General features: G+C 40.3%; 3 protein-coding genes across 5 annotated transcripts in view; all 3 read left to right on the forward strand.

Moving 5' to 3' along the window:
- The window catches only part of LOC103384589 (adenylate cyclase type 6-like), a 36,683-nt gene extending 33,106 nt beyond the window's left edge, over positions 1 to 3,577 (forward strand). Inside the window, exon 24 of the mRNA XM_008318152.3 lies at positions 847 to 3,577. Coding sequence (XP_008316374.1) covers positions 847 to 975 — 129 coding nt within the window. The 3' untranslated portion in view covers positions 976 to 3,577. The remainder of the gene's footprint in view (positions 1 to 846) is intronic.
- A 1,635-nt stretch (positions 3,578 to 5,212) lies between these two features.
- Positions 5,213 to 13,615, forward strand: galnt6 (UDP-N-acetyl-alpha-D-galactosamine:polypeptide N-acetylgalactosaminyltransferase 6 (GalNAc-T6)). 2 transcript variants are annotated; one of them, XM_008318154.3, is made up of 11 exons: positions 5,213 to 5,389; positions 6,966 to 7,465; positions 8,534 to 8,706; positions 10,299 to 10,448; positions 10,626 to 10,860; positions 10,947 to 11,064; positions 11,153 to 11,350; positions 11,454 to 11,585; positions 11,662 to 11,763; positions 11,860 to 12,018; positions 13,019 to 13,615. In XM_008318154.3, exons 2-11 carry the CDS (start codon positions 6,984 to 6,986, stop codon positions 13,130 to 13,132), a joined length of 1,863 nt encoding a protein of 620 aa, XP_008316376.1. In that variant the 5' UTR covers positions 5,213 to 5,389; positions 6,966 to 6,983; the 3' UTR covers positions 13,133 to 13,615. The 2 variants fall into 2 exon arrangements, with proteins under 2 accessions (XP_008316376.1, XP_008316377.1); XM_008318155.3 differs by lacking the exon at positions 5,213 to 5,389 and adding an exon at positions 6,224 to 6,847.
- Positions 13,616 to 13,830: 215 nt separating this feature from the next.
- LOC103384588 (glucose-6-phosphate 1-dehydrogenase) overlaps positions 13,831 to 19,621 on the forward strand; it is an 8,983-nt gene continuing 3,192 nt past the window's right edge. The window contains exons 1-13 of one of the 2 annotated variants that reach the window (XM_008318150.3): positions 13,831 to 14,299; positions 14,698 to 14,735; positions 14,859 to 14,967; positions 15,061 to 15,278; positions 15,941 to 16,099; positions 16,171 to 16,296; positions 16,379 to 16,472; positions 16,566 to 16,752; positions 16,841 to 17,076; positions 17,906 to 17,982; positions 18,062 to 18,154; positions 18,256 to 18,321; positions 19,052 to 19,178. In XM_008318150.3, coding sequence (XP_008316372.1) covers positions 14,183 to 14,299; positions 14,698 to 14,735; positions 14,859 to 14,967; positions 15,061 to 15,278; positions 15,941 to 16,099; positions 16,171 to 16,296; positions 16,379 to 16,472; positions 16,566 to 16,752; positions 16,841 to 17,076; positions 17,906 to 17,982; positions 18,062 to 18,154; positions 18,256 to 18,321; positions 19,052 to 19,085 — 1,554 coding nt within the window. In that variant the 5' untranslated portion in view covers positions 13,831 to 14,182 and the 3' untranslated portion in view covers positions 19,086 to 19,178. Of the gene's footprint in view, positions 14,300 to 14,697; positions 14,736 to 14,858; positions 14,968 to 15,060; positions 15,279 to 15,940; positions 16,100 to 16,170; positions 16,297 to 16,378; positions 16,473 to 16,565; positions 16,753 to 16,840; positions 17,077 to 17,905; positions 17,983 to 18,061; positions 18,155 to 18,255; positions 18,584 to 19,051; positions 19,179 to 19,621 lie in introns of those variants that run through there. The other variant, XM_008318151.2, reaches the window with a different exon arrangement.

Genomic DNA, 19,621 nt, shown 5'->3' on the forward strand with positions numbered 1-19,621 from the left:
GTGCTCTAATGTCCCTCTGGAGGAGAACAGAAAGCTAAATTTGAATTCCCTGCTGAGGCCGTTGCAGCTACCACAGAATTGTTCTCCTCAGCACGGAAAATCTTAACCACAGTTACAATCTGTGCCTGTCTCCACAGAGAGCAAGTGTCAGTCAGGGACAGGATTCCCACAGCCTCGCTCACTGCATTATTTACGGAAGTGTCATAGATTTCATCAGACACTTTGAAATGTGTGACTTGCACCAGTTTAGATCTCACAGATTTTCTGCATCAAATGAAACGCATAAATCATCGTTTGGGCATAACACGGGGAAAACTGTGCTGCCCCCTGGCGCGCAGAGTGGGTTACTGCAAGTAGAGAAACATTTGTCAAATTTAGAAAAAAAATTGTACGTTCTTTTGTATATTTTTATTTTTAAAAAAACATGCACTGCGCCGCTTTGTAATTTATACATTTGCGGAGGTATAATTTTATAGTTTTGGTTCTCGGCAGTGGTGTAGAACGTGATGTGTTTATGTTGGTGGGGCACGTTGCACAGACAAGAAAGAGTGAGCAATGGAAAATGTATCTTTCTGTAACAAAACACATTTGTCGTTAGTGAGACACACGTTTGGTCTTATAACTACAAATTCTTCCACTGAGATTAAATGTGCAGCTATTTCTTTCTAACATCTTTTAGCAGAGATTTGTTTTCTTTTTTAATCTCATGTTTTTTCCAAGACTTTTTTTCCGTTTTTGCCGCTTTACTGTACTTCGTTCATGGCCACAATCACTGTAAGTGTTTCTCTCAATGAACCTGAAAACAAACACGCATCCTTGGTGTCAAATGTCCATATCCTCCTTTAGGTGACCACCGACTTGTACCACGTGCTGGTCAACAATGGATACCAGCTGGACTGCAGAGGCGTTGTCAAGGTGAAGGGAAAGGGGGAGATGACCACTTACTTTCTCACCAGCGGTCCCCCAGGCAGTTAACGACAGACCCGCCGCCTGCGGAGTGACTCCCACTGCACTGACAGGATGGAGAGACTGAGCTTACAGCCCGGCGATGAGCAACCAAAGCACTGGGTGGAGTGGACGGCCGACAGGGACGAGCCGGGCCTGTCCGTTAGTTGCCACGTCATGAATGATGCACACATGAAGGACGCTGATCACGTTTGAAGGCTTTTACTCAAGCTGCTAGAGGGATCATGAAGCCCAGTTGCCTTAGGACGAAGTGGCTATGCTTATATCGATGAGCAATAGTACCTGAATTTTTTTTTATTTTTTGGTTTTCCTCTGGAGACATTATTTATTTTCATGTGGACCAAACTTTCTGAAGACCTTGTACAAAAAAAGAACACACTTTAAACAACACCTAAATATGCAAGGAAAAAAACCTAACAGATGAAAACAACCAAAGAACAAGAGTTTGCCATCACTCACACACACACACACACACACACAGAGAGAGAGAGAAACAAACAGACTTATCATGAGACACTCTGTTCATCTTTAATCACCACAGGCCACGGTAATGTCACTGTCACTGAGAGGGACGATAAGCCTATATTTTATTTTTGCTGTGGATTTATTCATGAAGGAACACACACACACACACACACACACACAGACTCACTCACCACAAACTCTCTGTGACTTGCGTGATTCTTATCAGGGCCTTCTTTGTTTCTTCCAGCCTGTGTGATTAGCCACAGTCTGTTTGTGGTTCAGTGAAACATGTGACTTGCTTTCTGCAATGTGTTTTTAGGTCGAGTACGAGACTAAAGAAGAACGACTGCATTATTGTCACGGTACTGCGGATTGTCCTGAGATATTTTATATTCAGGAGTGTTTGTGTGTGTGTGTGTGTGTACGCGCGTGAGTGTGAGCGTGAGTGAGTGTGTGCACTGGTGTCAGCACAAATAACTGAATGCTGGTCTTTATCTATAAAGGGGCATACTGTAACTTTTCACTGTGAGGTTTTTTATGATACTGTATGACAATGCTTTCTTGCCAAACTGGTTGCTGCAAGGCATGTTTTGTATTATCTCCAGGTTTGTGTGTCCAGTCTTGATTTCTTCAGTCCAGAATGATAAGAAGAACCAAGTTTTTTTTTTGTTTTTGTCTTTTACTGGACTGTGAATTTGACAGATTTCATTCCAACTAAAATGAGCGAGAGCCCATGGTCCCCACTGACTTGAGGAATAACTGTCTGCCAGAGTTTTACACTGGCTCAAAAGTATTGCCTTCAGATTTTTCATTTGTCCTGGTCCAACATATTCATGGGCCAGTATAGACAACACGACACTACAGTATATAACCACGGCTGGTTGGATCCTGAACGTGGTGGCTTGTTACACTTCAAAAGGTCAATAATTTGACGAATGTAATGTAATAGAGTATTTTTGCCCACAATGAAAGAAAACCACTTGTTACTTTTCCGTTGTTACTAAGGGTTATTTCTTTTAAAAGAACCAAACTCAGCCTTCTAAAAGAGGGTGGAATTGCAGAAAATATATATATATATATTTTTGTTCATGTTGAGGAAACAAGGAACAACAAGCCCATTTCCAGAGAAGCTGTTAACTCATCAAAACAATGAAATGAAAACAGAGCGATGCAATACTGCCTAAAGGTTAAAAGGTCATGTATATTCTGTAGCTGTGGTTTCTGCAGTTTCTCCTGATTCCCTGAATGTTTTTTATGTTATTGATAGTCAGACTGTGACAGACCTTCATTAATATCCACACTGTGTTGAGGGATTTTTCAGATAATTCTCTGGAAAAGCTCAGCAGAGTATGTTCAGTTAGAACAAAGTTGTGTTTATTTGCCTGGTCGATCAATTGTGATTCAGTTCACTTTCTCCACCAAACAGCCCTTTTAAATCTCCCAGGCCTTTACTGATTACGTTATCTGCAGTTTCATGCCCTCGTCATTCCATATTTCAGAAGATAATCCCGGTACTGATTATTTTGAGTGTGTTTGACATGTTCAAAAAAATGTTAAGCTATCAACAAAAAACAAAAAAAAAAAAACAAAAAAAAAAACAAGAACAGCAATGAATCCTTTCAGGCAGACCTGGTCTGGGCCAGTGATGAAACAAATGCAAAATGACTTTTCTTTGTCCTTTTATAAATCAAACAAATCAGACAAAAGTGTAAGTGTAGAGGCCAGACGTTGGACCAGGCACCTTTTCTTGAACAACAGGCCTGGAAAGGGCTGTCTATGGTCAAAGTGCTGTTTGGATGTGGTCTTCAGTCTGGATACCAAATCTAAGCCACCACAGCAGCCAATCGTGGTGGGCTGTAGTGGAGGCCAAAAGGTTTGTTACAGAAGTAGGAGTTTTTCTTTGTACAAACCTGATATTGTCATATGCTCACTTTAAGGTTTGAGCCTAAAACTGTTGCCTTTAAAAGCTATAAGTAAGTTCCACATTTCTGCTTGTCACTTTGTGTCTTCAAACGTCAACGTAAACAAAAGCTGTTTTTATAATCCTTTAAATAGTAGCAGATTTGAAGAAATAGTGCAATGATTGATTTAAACAATTTCCACAATGATAAGAAATGAATAAACATCTTTTTTGCAATCGTTTTAATCCGTTGGTTTTGTCTGAACTCTCTGGGATCGCAACCAGATGATGGTTTGTACAGACTTCCTGTGGGGCTGAGAATTGTTAAGGATCTCACAATTCATTTGGATTTTGATTCTTTAGGCCATAATCAATATTATTTTAATTGGATATCGATCTAAATGCTTTAACGTCGATTCTGTGTCAAGTAGAAATACACAAACAATTAATTAGAGTACCAGTTAATTTTTTATAATTTCTTTTAATAATTATTTCTTTGGTTTCATGCCCATATAAACATCATAGCATTTTCAAGCAATAAAACATCTGAAAATAAGGCATCACCGCAATAATACCATTACTGGATATAGTGTACAAATGTAAAAAAGCGCCCCCCACTGGCCAGGTGCATGAATCGATTCAGAATATTGCTGAATTGATATTGAATCAGTGGGAAAAGAACGGCAATGCATTGATGAATGGATATCCTGAAAGAGTAAGATCCTTCTTTATTGTTCACACATTGTACTGGAGAAAACACAGCTTCTGGCTGTTTGGCGGTGTTGATACTGTTTGGCTTAGACCTCCTGTCAATCAGCAGCTTGGAATCCAGATTTCTCCCTGTCACTGTAACGTGAGAGATGTCGCCTTCTCCTTTTCTGAATAAATCAGTCTCTGGTTTCAGGGGGTGACACCAAAGAGGGTATTTAATTGCTTGCACATGAATAATTAATTTCTGTTGAGTTGATGGCAATGTTCACTTACAGCACTCTATGTGAGCATTAATTAAGAGACATAAATTCCTCCTAATCCCTGATGATAATGCACTCATGTTACTCTAACAGACTAATGATGGAGGGAGTTGTAGTGTGTGCATTTACTTATACACATGTAAGTGGATGCGCACACATACTGTATATATGATACATTTGTCACAGAATGTTTTTTCTAATACCAGGCACTTTGACATTTTATTAGTGTTTCCAGGTCAAAATTAAATCTGCAAGCTCTAGTTATTTGCCGCTTGAGACTTTTATCCAATTTTCTGAAAAACTAATCTTGAATATATTAAAAAGCTTATTTATTTCAGTACTTCATCAAAAAAAATACACCAAACATTATTATACATGAAATAATATGTTTTAGGTACATTGCACAATCACACTAATCAACTTATTAAATTAAATAGATTTTTAAAAATATATTTATATTATATTTCATTAAAGGTGGAGCTAGCTGTAAATAAACTAATAGATTTGTTTTTATTTGATGGCTGAAGACTTATGCAACAAAATATTTTTAAAGAAACAGGTGTATGATTTGTAATTTTATTTTTATTGCCTTAAATGAAAATAATTTTTGATTAAAGGATAATCACGATTAACAATAACCCCCACGCCCAGTCAAACTCATATCTTTGTTTTTTAATGATAACTAACGGCTACCATATTGTCTCCTGTACAGTTAACAGTTGTAACTTCATCATTAAATGTTGCTAAACATTACACCGTGTATTTTCGGCAGGTTTAACGCGACTTGTAGTTCGGAGCAAACGGTGCAAAGTTGTAATTCCGTCTAATTTGTTTGTTCATTTAAATAGTTTGTCTAACCTCTGGTGCATTGTTGTGTGTCTTAAGCCGTCTCCTCCACTAGGGGGCGTGTATGTACAATCATTTAAAACAAATGGCACCTGCTGGTGTTAAAGCAGAAGTCAGAGCTGTAGTTTGCCGTTTGACTCTTAACTGCAGTTTAGTCACTTGGCGGAACTGGAAACGACACCACGTCTGATTTTAAAACCTAAGAAAGAACGGGTAATTCAGCCGGAGTCGACAGGTTAAGGTAAGTGGTTCTTAATCGGTCAGTGTTCATCTCTACTGTTGTGGAAACCGACAGTTACAGCTCATTACTCTGTCAAATATGTGAGAGGTCCGTTTCAGTGGAAGGAATCCTTTTATAGCTCTTCTGTCTTTTCAGTTGCACCATAGTGGGGAAAAAACCCATTTATACCTCCACCCGTGAGATGGCGCGTCATTATATGCCTGAGCCTGTCAATTCATTCTCACGCCCACTCTGCCTTGACACACTTTTGTTCCTTCACATTGTTCTTAACGTTAAAACAGAAATAAACTGGAGTAACTGGTTGAGCTAACTGGAGGAGTTTTACGTTACTTAACACTTAACACACTTCTTAACACACTCCCCCAACCGTGTTTTTTTAAATAGAGAAGCATAGTTAAGTTTTAAACGTAACAACCCCCAGTCATGGATGGGTTTTTAATTTTGTGTTTTTTAAAAATACTCGTTTTTACTGCTGTTTTTTTCTCCTATTACGCTATACGATATTGTATATTGTTATAGTTTTATTTGTTTAATAAGGAATTGAAAAACAAAGTATTGAATGTACAAAGCAAAACAGTATATCAAACAAAAAGTATATTATATTATTATTATTATTATTATTATTATTATATTACAATAAAAGTAATATTAATATAATATACTGTAGATAAAAGAAATATCTGAAATAACATAAATAAAACAAGCAACATGTGAAATAGAATTTTGACCAAAAACTGGTTCATCTACAGGTTCATCCACAGAATAACAACATGAACAAAGGAAGGATGATACTGTACATCCGTGGGATTTTTAAAATAATAATAGTATTATGTATCAACACACAGGACACCATGGGCTGATCTTGTGTCAGTGGTTCTGACCCACTCTCTGGTAATGGCTGACTTTCAGGTTGTCTGGAGAAGAGCATACATTAATTATGATCAAGTAAGAGTGAAAGTGTAAGTGAAGCGTGGTCACCTAATGACACACCGATGTCCTGTATTGGCCTCTTATCCTGTTTCCTAGATGGGAAATTAGCCTGCTGCTGTGTGAAGGCGGGGTTGGCCTGTGGTCTGTTCACAGTCAGTGTTGCGTGCACTACTTCCTGTAGGAGTTTACAGCAGTACAGGTATCTCCGCCTGAACACGTACGTCACTGATTAACAGACAGCAGGAGGGAGGGGCAACTCAACGCTGCCCACACTGCCGCTGCCCACCTGCTTCCACGTGTGGAGGCAGCAGGTGGGTTCAGGTGTGCAGTGAGAGGTGTGGTGTGTTTGTTTAGCCTCCTCCTCTCTGCTCTCTCCACCTGTGCTGTGGGACTGTTTCCTCAGAGACAGTCAGCTGGCTGATTGCCTGCTGCTATGACACTATCAGAGGCACACAAACCGGTTTAAGGTATTCCTGTCGTCAATTCGTCTTGCTGTTTAAACTTCAGACTGAGTCGCTGCATGTGGAGGTGAAGGATTTCTAGATTTTAGTTTTTTACAGAACTTGGTTGAGATCTTGATATTTTAACCACCAACATCTTCTGTGGAATTAGACTTGTGTTTATTTTTCCTATCTTTTTGAAACAGTGACGTCATCTTTGAAACATGCGGCTGTTACTCCGCCGGCGTGTGTCTCCTCTGAAATTGGCCATCCTAGGGGGAGCTCTGTTCATGGTGATTCTAGTCGTTCTCCAGAAGGATGTCGGCAGTGTGTCGTCAGCAGACCCCTGGTTTCAGGAGCTGGTTGACAAGAAGGACAAAATGATAGTCCTGGTTAAAGAGGCCGTCAACAACATTGGATTTCAAATCAAAGCTCCAGAGCCACCACCAGTACAGGAGCAGCCAACCGTGGACCTCAAATGTCCCCCTGGACTTTACACACAAGCTGAACTGAAACCCCACCTGGAAAGACCTCCACAGGACCCCAACAGCTTCGGGGCTGATGGAAAACCTTTCCAAAAACCAAACCTGACCCCAGAAGAGGAGAAGGAAAAGGAGGAAGGCATGACCCGACATTGTTTCAACCAGTTTGCCTCAGATCGTATATCCCTGAGTCGTAGTCTCGGCGAGGACACCAGACCTGTGGAGTAAGAGAATGCTGTCAGAAAGATTTGTTTAGAATAATTACTGTTTGATCATAAAGTAGTATAAATGTGCACAGGAGGGAATATGTCCTCCCTATTTTCAATGCCGGTCATGGTAATATTATTTACATAAGTGTTATTTAAATAAAGATAATTATGTTTCCTAGAGGACTGCCTCAGTAAAACACAGTTGAATGGTAGCTAAACCTTTTTACGTAATGGATAACCAAAACCAGATATCAGAAAATACCTGAGGGTAAACAGTTCCTGTTTTGATCCTCAACATTATAATTGTCACTCAAGTGCATTATGTGTATTATATGTTACATATTTTTCAGGATTGTAATGCATTTGTATACTTTGTTATGCAGCTTAGAACTAGTAAAGAATGAAATGTTTTGTAACAGTCCAAAAGACTGTAGAAACGTTTAGATAAGAGTTGTGAGAGAAACTGAGAAATGTGAATTCCTATAAGACAAAAAAGACAAATATTTGCAAAACTATTGAAAAGAAAGACAAACAGTCAAAAACCAGTTTTTAAAAACCAGTTTATGTTGAAACATGTGCACATGGAAATAGACAAATGGCATTGCAGTAACACCCAGAAAAACCTCAAAGTTACCAAGATGACCAAGTATGCTTGGTTTGATATACTATTAGATGTTAAGAAAACAGGCAAAGTATAAGCCAGTGAAGAGCCTTAACAAACTGACTGAGAAATAAAAACTCATTTGACTGAGTTTTACTGTGATGGGGGTCACAGACAATGTAATGTAATGTGACTGTTATAATTAAATGTATAACAACATGTATTACTGTAAAATTGATTTAGTTTAACTTGGTACCATGCCATATAATAATCCTCAAACTAAACTTATAAAACAGAGTGAAGATCTCCATGTCGTCGACAGTCTATGTAAACATTATAGACATTCGTCTGTTATGGCTTTGCAGCTTCTCAGACTTTTAATTAATCAGAATGACTATTTGTAACAATCCACTAATTTGACTTTTTTACCCTCTCTCTCTCGACAAATATGTAACTGCATTTTCTTGTGGTTTCTCACAAAGGTGTGTGGAGAGGAAATTTCGCCGTTGCCCTCCTCTGCCCAACACCAGTGTTATTATTGTCTTCCACAATGAAGCCTGGTCCACTCTCCTCAGAACCGTGCTCAGCGTTCTACACACATCTCCTGCCGTCATGCTCAAGGAGATCATCTTGGTGGACGATGCCAGCACTGCAGGTACTGTACGCACTCCAGTCACAACGCACTCCAGTCACAACGCACTCAAACATTCACACACAGAATATAAAAGAACAGAAACGTCTAAGAGCTGAGTGATGGGAAGAAAGAGGGGATCAGAGTTGACTTTCTGTTCTGCTTTTAGCCTCAAATAAAAGCAGAGGGAAAAAGAAGCCAGTTAACTGCTGTGACATTAAAACACCAGTTAAAAGAGTGCAAATAAAAGTTTACTGTTCAATGGCTGAAGCTCCTTTGGAAAGTTGAGTCTTTAAAGAGGTACTTTTTTGAAGAAAATAAGTAGGACAAACACAGCCGGTCTGTTTCTTACACACTACGTGATATAAACAGAAGACAAAGTGCAAAATGATAAGTCATTTATTAATTAAAATGGCCTTCAGCTTCAGCTAAGTGTGGTTGGTTTAACTGCAAGGCGTGACCATTGATAAGATAAGAGCTGGGTGTTAGCTCAGTATTAAAGATTTTATATGGAGGTCTGTGTACAGAGTCAACAGCTTCACGGACATGGTGATGCCCATGTCCACGACTCTGCAGTCGAACGGCAGCGGAGCTTCTGCTGCTTGTTATGCAGCTGTTGGTTTAGGGTGCAAGCGTGTACTTGAAGTCCAAATGGGAAGAAGTGTTTTATTAGGTGCTGAATATACAGATTTTTGGCATGAGAATTCAGAACAGGATGTTGTCTTTTTCCAGTCCATGAACTGTAGCCTTTTGTGTTGTTGTTTTTTTAAATCTCATTGTAACTTATCAGCATTTTTAATGTAACTTTTGTTTAATTGCTTATAGTCATTTACCACTGAGCTAACTTTAACTTTCATTTCTGAGCCAGCCTTTAGACTTTTGCCTTTTACTTTCATATATGAACCAACGTTTTTATTCGTCTTTTCCCTTTTACAAACTTTTTATGGCTATTATCTACCTATCTTTATAGACTGGACTGTTACTGGACAGTTTTAATGTAACTGTAATGTCCCCAACTCTTGATCATCTGACATCTAATTAGGGCTTTTGGGAATCACTTTCGACAATTCTGATTAAAATGAGACATGGAGAACAGCAGGTTCATCTGTGTGTGAATAAAAGCCCAACAGAAAGAAGAAATGACAGTGAACTGTCACTGTGTCAGTGACACTATCACCACTGTCCTCTGAGAGCAGCTGTAAGCTAATCACCTTTACCTGTATTTACATTTCCCTGCTGTAGTCAAACAGCTCTTTGTTGTCGATTAGTGACGTGGTGGCTGTGCTCACTGGAAGTTAAAACGTGTGCAGTGCAAATTGTGGTCAAGTGCAATCTTAAAAGGAAGTGTAACTCAGTTTTACTAGTGAGGTTTCCACTTCATTTCCTTTCGTTTTAAACAGGGCTGAACACCAATTATTTCAATACATCTGCTTTAAAGTCGCCCCCAGTGTCTGTTTGAACACTACCATCACTGCTGGGTTTGGTTTTTAGTTGCTCTTGCTGTGACTGTAACCACAGTGTCTTCGTAAGAGTCACAGCAACTGTCACCACATTTCCTCTGGTGCTTCAAAGAAATACACTTTTGGAAACATGCTTATTTTTTTCTGTCTTTCCAGAGCACCTGGGAGTTCAGCTGGAGGAGTATGTGCGCCATCTAAAGATTGTCCATGTCGTCCGGCAGCCAGAAAGGAAAGGCTTGATCACAGCCAGGCTGCTGGGAGCCAGTGTGGCCCAGGGAGGAATCCTCACCTTCCTTGACGCGCACTGTAAGAAACCAATTTTACTGTACAGTTTCTGGTAAAGTGATGTTAGTCCCATCATAGCTACACCCACAGTGAGACTGTACACATGGTTAACGCCTGTGTGTAGTAATGTTTTGATCACAGAAACCTACAAAACAACCAGTTCATTCATCTTATAACAAATATTTCTCTCCTTCGAAGGTGAATGTTTCCATGGTTGGCTGGAGCCGTTGCTGGCCCGCATCGTTGAAGAACCCACCGCTGTGGTCAGTCCAGAAATCACCACAATCGACCTCAACTCGTTCCAGTTCCACAAGCCCGTGGCCACAAATCGCGCCTACAACCGTGGAAACTTTGACTGGAGCTTAACCTTCGGCTGGGAGGCCATACCTGAGGAAGCTCGGAAGCTGCGCAAGGATGAAACCTACCCAGTGAAGTAAGGACTCCATTTTCATTCAAATTTTAAACTCGGCCCATCCTTCATTGTGTCTGACCCTGTGGTGTGTGTCTGTGCAATTACAGAACGCCTGCTTTTGCTGGGGGTCTGTTTTCAATCTCAAAAAAGTACTTTGAACACATTGGGACATACGACGATCAGATGGAGATCTGGGGAGGTGAAAATGTGGAGATGTCGTTCCGGGTCAGTCTCTCAGAGTTTATTCCTACATTGGTTTTTTTATTTCTTAAGGTGTGAGTAGAATTAAAAGAAGTGCCGATGTGTTCTGTAGGTGTGGCAGTGTGGAGGTCAGCTAGAGATCATCCCCTGTTCTGTGGTTGGCCATGTGTTCCGCACCAAAAGCCCTCACACCTTTCCCAAAGGTACCGAAGTCACTCGGAACCAGGTGAGACTGGCTGAGGTCTGGATGGACGACTACAAGAAGATCTACTACCGCCGTAACAAGAACGCAGCAGACATGGCCCGAGAGGTCTGTGTGACCAGAGCAGCTGTTCTTGATTTGACTTTTCAAAAAATATTTCATATTTTTTTAATCATAAATATTTTAACTTCAACTTACTTCACTGTTACAGAATAGATATGGGGACATTACTGGACGTCTGCAGCTAAGAGAGCGGCTACAGTGCAAGAATTTCACCTGGTATCTGAACACAGTCTACCCAGAGGCCTTTATTCCTGACTTATCACCAGTGAAATTTGGAGCAGTAAGTTGCATTAAGACTTGAAACGCAGTTGGACTCATGTTGTGCTGCTTCACCTCACTGTCGATGTTTTCATCAGCTTAGAAACTCAGGATCTCAGACCTGTCTGGATGTTGGGGAGCGTAACGAAGGAGGCAAACCTGTGATTATGTACGTGTGTCACAACATGGGCGGCAACCAGGTACAGTGACCTACACACGTGACAAACAGGCAGCAAGTTATTTCAAAGCTCTAAAAAAATTAAACTTGTCTGTACTTGAACTGGTGTCCACTGCAGTATTTCGAATACTCGTCTCATAAGGAGCTGCGTCATAACATAGGAAAGCAGCTCTGCCTCCACGCCACGCCTCACCCAGAGCTGGTGAAGCTGGAGCTTTGTCAGCTGAAGGGGAAAGGCACCAGTCTAGCTCCACAGCAGGAGTGGATTTTCACAGAGGTGAGGAACAACTAGGATTTGAACCTCTAGAAAAGGCACTCTGCTTTCAAGCTGAGCATTGAATTTGAGTTTAAAAATGATTATCATGTTTGGTTACATATGAAGAAGTGTATTTTTCTGGGAGAGACCAATGGAAAATGTAAGAAGTAGAAGTAGATGGTAACAGTAATAAAGTAAAACAAAGTCACGAGTTGACGTGGAAAATGACTAACGCAGCTACTGTTGCACAAAGAACGACACATTATTTAAATGTGACAAATTAACTAACAACAGTGTTGGTTGACAAATTAAATAATTGCTAAGTAGATTTGGCCAAGTAATGGAGAGGTTATTTCACAGAAAGGAATGATGGTTAAGGTTGAGCTTTAGTTCAAATATTGGTAACTATGTGGGTAAAAAGTCTGTCAAAGAAAAAATATTTATTTTGTTGAAATTCCAGTGAAGCTTCATAACAAGAGATTAAATACGTAATTTAATCGGCGCAGAAAATCTACAAGTAGGTTTCTGTAGCACTTCTAGTTGTTAGTGTTAATTACTTGCTAAACAAAGGAATTGTATCTTTACAGTTTTGAATAACCGCTGCCTAAGTTAACCAACAGTTGACACATAATAACATAGCTAGCCTAGAGCTAGTTGGCTTAGTTCTGGCCTAGAAAAACAGATAATATTGCCAAAATACCAACTGAAAAGAACTGAGAAGAGAAACAAACTAGTAGAGATACAAATAAGAAGTAATTTTGGTAAGAAATCTACACAAAAAAAAAAAAAAAACTTGATGTTGGACTGATCTAGATTCATATTTTTCATGCAAAACTTGGTTAAGACTTTGTCAGTGTTGTCCAAGAGCTTAGCAAAAATTAGATACTTGTACCAAACTGACAACAAAAAATGACAGGAAGATGACAGCCTATAATTTACATCTATTTTTTTAGGAGGGGGTGGAGCTTCAGCCACAAACTTGTGTTGTGATTGATTTTTTTTTTCTATCTATTCTTTCCAGGAAAACCTATTGAAAAATCCGACCACTGGGAGATGTTTACAGCTCAAAGGAGGACAAATTCAGATGGATAACTGTAACGCTGCTGACCTCTACCAACACTGGACTTTTAGCTGACCTCCCAATTAGCACACATGTGTCCTCGGGCATTTTGTGCCCCTCGTCCTCATGCTGGACTGTAAGGAGCCAGAAGGACTTGATTCGGTTGAACTTGCACACAAGCAGGTGGACACACATACAGATGAAGGACAAAGTAAAGACGCTTGCGTTTGATGAGGATGCTGAGATTGATAGCGACTTTTTTAAAATTTTATTTATGACCAAATCTCAGGTGATCTTCACCGATGAAGGTGGTTGGGGAAAAGCGAGTGTGAATGCTGCACACGTGAGGTACAGCTTGATGAATGGGTGAGCGCTGTAAAATCTGATTACTGATTAATTCAATGAATTTACACTTTGAAAACATCACTGCACAGCTGGTTTTCTACGACAATGAACTGTGACATGGCACAGTCAGGTTCAGGAACTCTGATGCACCATGTCCAAATTTACAGTCCTATAAGAAATATAGTTGCAACCAATCACTGGTTGTCCTGGTTATTAATGGTGTAAGAGTGTTATTCTTATTTAACTGTGAGGTTATTTTTAATTTTTACACTTAGTATTTTTGGTCGTTGCTGAGCAAACATCCATTACTTAATACTAACAACACTGTGGACTGCCTACTCAGAGGTTACTCAATGATAGGGAGTGGGCAACAAACTTTCTTAGGTCACAGAAAAATGATTACACAACATTTCTGCCAGGAGTGGTTGAACAGGAAACATTCCTACCTACATTTTTCTGACTTTGTCTGAATAGACCTGAATCTTGACTGAAAGTTAAAGGTCAAAGGGCAGAGCGTTCTTACCCGGGGCAACCGAAACGATTTCTTTTGTTCACTGTGAAGGGTGGATTTTAAAGATTCAAGAGAAGATTGAGGAGATTAGGCAACACGAGGAAGACAATGACATTGTTTTCCTTTGCAACGGTAGGTGGCAGCATTTAGCCAGAGTAGTAATTTTGCAGAGCTAGGATGACAAGAGAACTTTGTCCGTACTGAGTGTAGTGAATGTCAGGGACCGACGTGGCCTCAGTGGAGAGAGAGAGCGATCACAGGATCAGAAGATGACTGCTGAGCCTCTGACTCGCTCCGAGCTGTTTGTTCAGCTCAGAAAGGAGCTCTTTGGTGAGGAGCGCTCCACTTTTTCTAAGACGCACATATTCGTCATTCTTGGTGCCTCCGTAAGTACAACTTCCTTAAATTTTTTCTGTCTGCTTTGACAGAAGTCCCACTTTAGTCTGTCTGTACTGTATGTGTCAGAAAGGTAAAAACCAACGCGAGATTCTACTGTGTTTCCTGTTTTCACCTTTCTGCTGAAAAACAATGGATTGTTTGAGTGTTTTTTTCCTAAGAAAAGGAGACTTTGTCACATGTTGAAGGACATTTGCTGAATGTATTATATATGTATAAACACTATTTTAATGCAAGGATTAAAGTCGAACGCACGCTAAGTAAAAATGTTAGCCACAATAGTATCTTCCAAAATGTTTTTACTTTATTCCTGTATATGTTCAACATTTTCCTGCTCATTCTCTGGGTTATGTTCAGATCCATGATCTATGTTGTATCATTTCCACAGGGAGATCTCGCTAAAAAGAAGATCTATCCAACTTTATGGTAAGTACATGCCCAACCAGAGCGGGAAGTGGTAAATAAGATGTTGTTTGTTCAACATGTAACAACAGTGTGACCCTTGGTCAGACATATTAGTCGCTGCCTTTAACCCTGTTCTTCCCACAGGTGGTTATTCAGAGATGGCCTGCTCCCAGACAACACCTACTTTGTGGGTTTTGCTCGTTCTAACCTGACAGTGCAGAATATCAAGGCAGAGTGTCTGCCTTACATGAAGGTAAAACCAAAGACACGGCCACGTTACCTCCAACATGATGTCATTCAGTTTGGTTTGGAACTTTAGGAATGCCATTGAATCTTGTTACTGCAGGTCAGTGATGGAGACCACGAGTGTCTCTCAGCCTTCTTCAGTAAGAACTCGTACCTGAGAGGCAGGTATGACGACGGCCCCTCCTTCGACCAGCTCGGTACTCATATGTCATCTCTTCCTGGAGGCACAGATGCCAACAGGCTGTTCTACCTGGCCCTGCCCCCCACTGTGTACCAGCATGTCAGCACCAACATCAGAGCTCACTGCATGAGCAGCAGGTACACACTGAAGTCAAGAATCGTATTAAAATAATAACTGTCGGGTCAATTGGATTTGTCTTGGGGCACATTTTGGGCCTTAATGGACTTAACAGTTGCATGGAAAGAAATAGAGAAATTTATATACAGTCAATAGTATATTGACTTTATATTAACAATGCAAAATAGATTATTGACAACCAAATGACATCACACACTGAGCGTTTTGGATGAATGCAAACAAAATTATTATCAGGTCAGGAAGCCCAAGAGGTTCTCAAACTACAGTACGGGGACCACAGGTGGTACTTGCGCTCCCCCTAATAATACAGTATGTTGGAGAGACTGATTCTGATTAAGTTGATGTTAAGTCAATCAGTAAATACAGTACCATTCCTATATATTCTCTGTTTTTGTGTGTGTCGTTTGAGAATTCAACGTAGGTATAGGGGGTCGTCGGATGATACAGTAAATACCCTGATATTTCTTTAAAAAATTCCTCTTGAATAAAGCCCAGTAAATACCCTGATATTTCTTTAAAATATTCCTCTTGTGTTGAAATGAAGCGAGAAATGAAGAGAATCAAAAATAACATTTTCCTAGAAGATCTATTAATTGTCACTCCAGGTCAGATCCTTTCTCTCCTGCTGTGATGGTTCTGAGCTTCTGTGTTTGTAAACCAGAGGCTGGAACAGAGTGATTGTTGAGAAGCCATTTGGACGTGACCTTCAGAGCTCGCAGGAACTGTCAGCTCATCTGGGGTCACTGTTCACTGAGGATCACATCTACCGCATAGACCACTACCTGGGCAAGGAGATGGTCCAGAACCTCATGGTGCTCAGGTAAATTAGACCACACATGCACTATATATCAACAATAAACATGTTCCTAAATGTATTTCCCTTCCTTTCAGGTTTGGAAACCGAATCTTTGGACCAATATGGAACAGGAACAGCGTGGCCAGTGTGGTTCTCACCTTTAAGGAACCTTTTGGAACTCAAGGCCGTGGAGGCTATTTTGATGATTTTGGTATCATCAGGTGAGATGCAGCAAGACCATGATGAACGTGATAACATCAGTGACGATTATTAAACCACTAATCCCAACATTGTGTCTCACAGAGACGTCATGCAGAACCACCTGCTGCAGATGCTCTGTCTGGTTGCAATGGAGAAGCCTGCCTCCACCAGCCCAGATGATGTCAGGGATGAAAAGGTAATCCACTCTGATTGGTTGACAGCCAGTTGAACTTGTGAGGTTTTTTCACTAACTACAAACCTGGTGTTCTGTGTTTTTGATTGTCTTCAGGTTAAAGTACTGAAGTGTGTAGCTCCGGTGTCACTCTCAGATGTTGTGCTTGGTCAGTATGTGGCTGACCCTCAGGGTGAGGGTGACTCACGGCTGGGGTACCTCGATGACCCCACCGTACCTAAAGGCTCATGCACACCAACATTCGCAACTGCTGTTGTCTATGTTCAAAATGAAAGATGGGATGGTGAGATTTTCTTTTTCCCCGTTCTCTGTTTGTGGCTCCTCCTCAGGTTCTCCTCCTCCTATCTCATCTTGTACAATCCTCTCCTCAGGAGTTCCATTTATTCTGCGCTGTGGTAAAGCCCTGAACGAGCGGAAGGCAGAGGTGCGTCTGCAGTTCACCGACGTTCCAGGGGACATCTTTGGAGAACGTTGTCAGAGGAATGAGCTGGTGGTGCGAGTGCAGCCGGATGAAGCCATTTACCTGAAGATGATGACCAAGAGGCCCGGGGTTTACTTCAGCCCAGAGGAGACTGAGCTGGACCTCACCTACAGGAGCAGATACAAGGTGGACTCCTCGAAACTTGATCGTTCATACAGCAGTGGTTCAAAATCTTCACGCTCTCTAACACCTTGTGACATATAACACTGTCACTGAAGCACCTTTTGCTAATAGGATAATTAGCGTATTCATCTGACAAAGACACTGTGGCTTCACCTGGTACTTACATTTAATTCTGAAAACAAACACAGAGGAAAAAAGATATCCATAATTTTTTTCCCTCTGCTCCTTCTCGGAGTTTGTCTTCAGAGAAACAGCTTTTTAAGCCAAACATTTGGACCATGCACAACTAGATGGCGCCACTAGATATTTGTACTTTTGTTTGAGAACCACTAAGGTTTTGATGATATTATTTAACATTTCACTTCTAGAATTATTATTTAAGAATAAAGTAAAATATCAAGATAGTATCATCATAGTTTTGTGTGTGTACAGAGTATTCACCTCTTCATCAACTTCATGTTTTGTTCAGTTTTCTAACATAGACAAACTTTGTTCTGAAGTAACAGTAACATGTTTTATTCACCAGAGCGCCTTCAGATCACTCATACAAACGAACTAGAATCAAGTCAAAAATCATTCACTTCTCAGATCTTCCATCTCTTGAGCAGTTCAGGGAATTCTCTTAGACTTTTTGTATCTGCATTTGTCACATTTTTTAAATTTCCATGTAAGCAAAGACCTGTACACATTTATAGACCGGCTCACTTTAAATTCACCCTTGGGGTGGACAAATAAAACTTTTTGAAGAAGCTGAACGGAGAAAATTGATACAGCTGGAAGCATGTCTGACTGGATGTCGTTGTTCTTCTATTTTTTTTTCCTGTTGTTTCAGAATGTGAAGCTCCCAGATGCTTATGAGAGACTGATCCTTGACGTATTTTGTGGAAATCAGATGCACTTTGTCCGCAGGTGGGTGTTTGCATTTATTGCCACATTTCACTAAGTTCACCTGTGTCTGTTCTGAGGCCATCTCTTCTTTCTGTCACAGCGATGAGTTACGAGAGGCCTGGAGGATCTTCACTCCTCTGCTCCACCAAATAGAAAGAGAGAAGACGCAGCCGATACCTTACATATACGGAAGGTAACGTCTGGTTTCCAATGACAGACAAAATACCACAGATAAGTTTTCCACTCGTCGTGCAGATGATCTCTTACATACATTTTCTCCCTCCTTGTCTCCAGCCGTGGTCCGACAGAGGCAGATGACCTGACGAGGAGGGTCGGATTCCGCTATGAGGGAAAGTACAAGTGGGTGAAGCCCAACACAACATGACGCCATCCGTCACAAACATGCAAACTGTAACAGCTACATTCCGATGTTTACACTCAACAAAGTTTACTCAGACCATTCGGGATTTTTTTTGTTTTTTGTTTTGTCTGCATGTAAAAATAAAAGTAAACACATCACCTTCATCTTAAATCACTGACTGAATGATACATTAATAACCATGAACGTCTGATCTGTTCACCTGAAATTTTAACACTTCTAAATAAATCACCTTTCACACTATTGTCTGCACTTTTTTTTATGTTGCATAGAAATTTTCCACTACTACTCAGGAACAGTTGTATGTTGATGTCAAACTACTCTTTCATCCAGATGATTTAGTCGTGTTATTGAAGTATGTAAAAAAAAATTAAAAATATTTTACCTTCTCTACTACAAACACAAACGCTGTCGTTTACATCTCAGACTCCTGCATGTAAACATGAGCTCAGTGTTTATAGTCAGCACCAAACCATAACAGTGAGTGTGATAAACATTATAGCAACAACAGCACACACACAGTGGGAGGACTTGTTGGTCTGGTTTTGTATGAACAGACACAGAGACAAACTCATGTAGAGCAAACCTTCAGGTAGGACTTTTAACCTCAACCCAGATCTTGTACGTACGAAGTTTTACATTTTATTATTAGTTTATGTTTTGGTTTTTAAACAAGAGCATCCTGTCTTATAATCTCTCTTTTTATTTCAGGTTCACGGCCTCCGTGGAAACACACACACACTAACACATAATCTGACCAATAACTGAGCTCTAAAGTACATGGAGTATTTGGAGGATCTGTGAGAAAAGGAGCAGAGGTTAACACACACTGTGCATGGTACAAATATATATATTTATTATTATGAAATATAAAACAAGTGAATAATAAGTAAACGTGAAGTGAAAAAAATGCCTTGATGGTGAAGTTACCACTCCAGTCAGTAAAAGACAGTAAAAATACACTAAAAAAAGTGACTTCACTGTAAGAATACACTGACCAAATCTGTTTTCATACGTTTTTCACCTGAAATAATTAACTGTGAACCAAAAGAATGTTCTTGAATTATAGTCAGGTTTTATGATTAACCAGTGAAAACGTGTTAATGAAACCCAGTCAGCTGTGAAGGGGAGGCTGTGAACCTAGTCACACTGTGTACTGGTCCCAGCAACAAGAACAAGACACAATAGAAATGTTGCATCAACTCATCCTCCCCCAGGGCAGGGTTCAGAGCAGGCTGGGGGGGGGGGGGGGGGGGGGGTGTTGTGGTGCGTCTCTGAGAA

The sequence above is a fragment of the Cynoglossus semilaevis genome, chromosome 10 (genome assembly GCF_000523025.1).
Source record: "Cynoglossus semilaevis isolate Cse_v1.0 chromosome 10, Cse_v1.0, whole genome shotgun sequence".
Lineage (NCBI taxonomy): Eukaryota > Metazoa > Chordata > Actinopteri > Pleuronectiformes > Cynoglossidae > Cynoglossus > Cynoglossus semilaevis.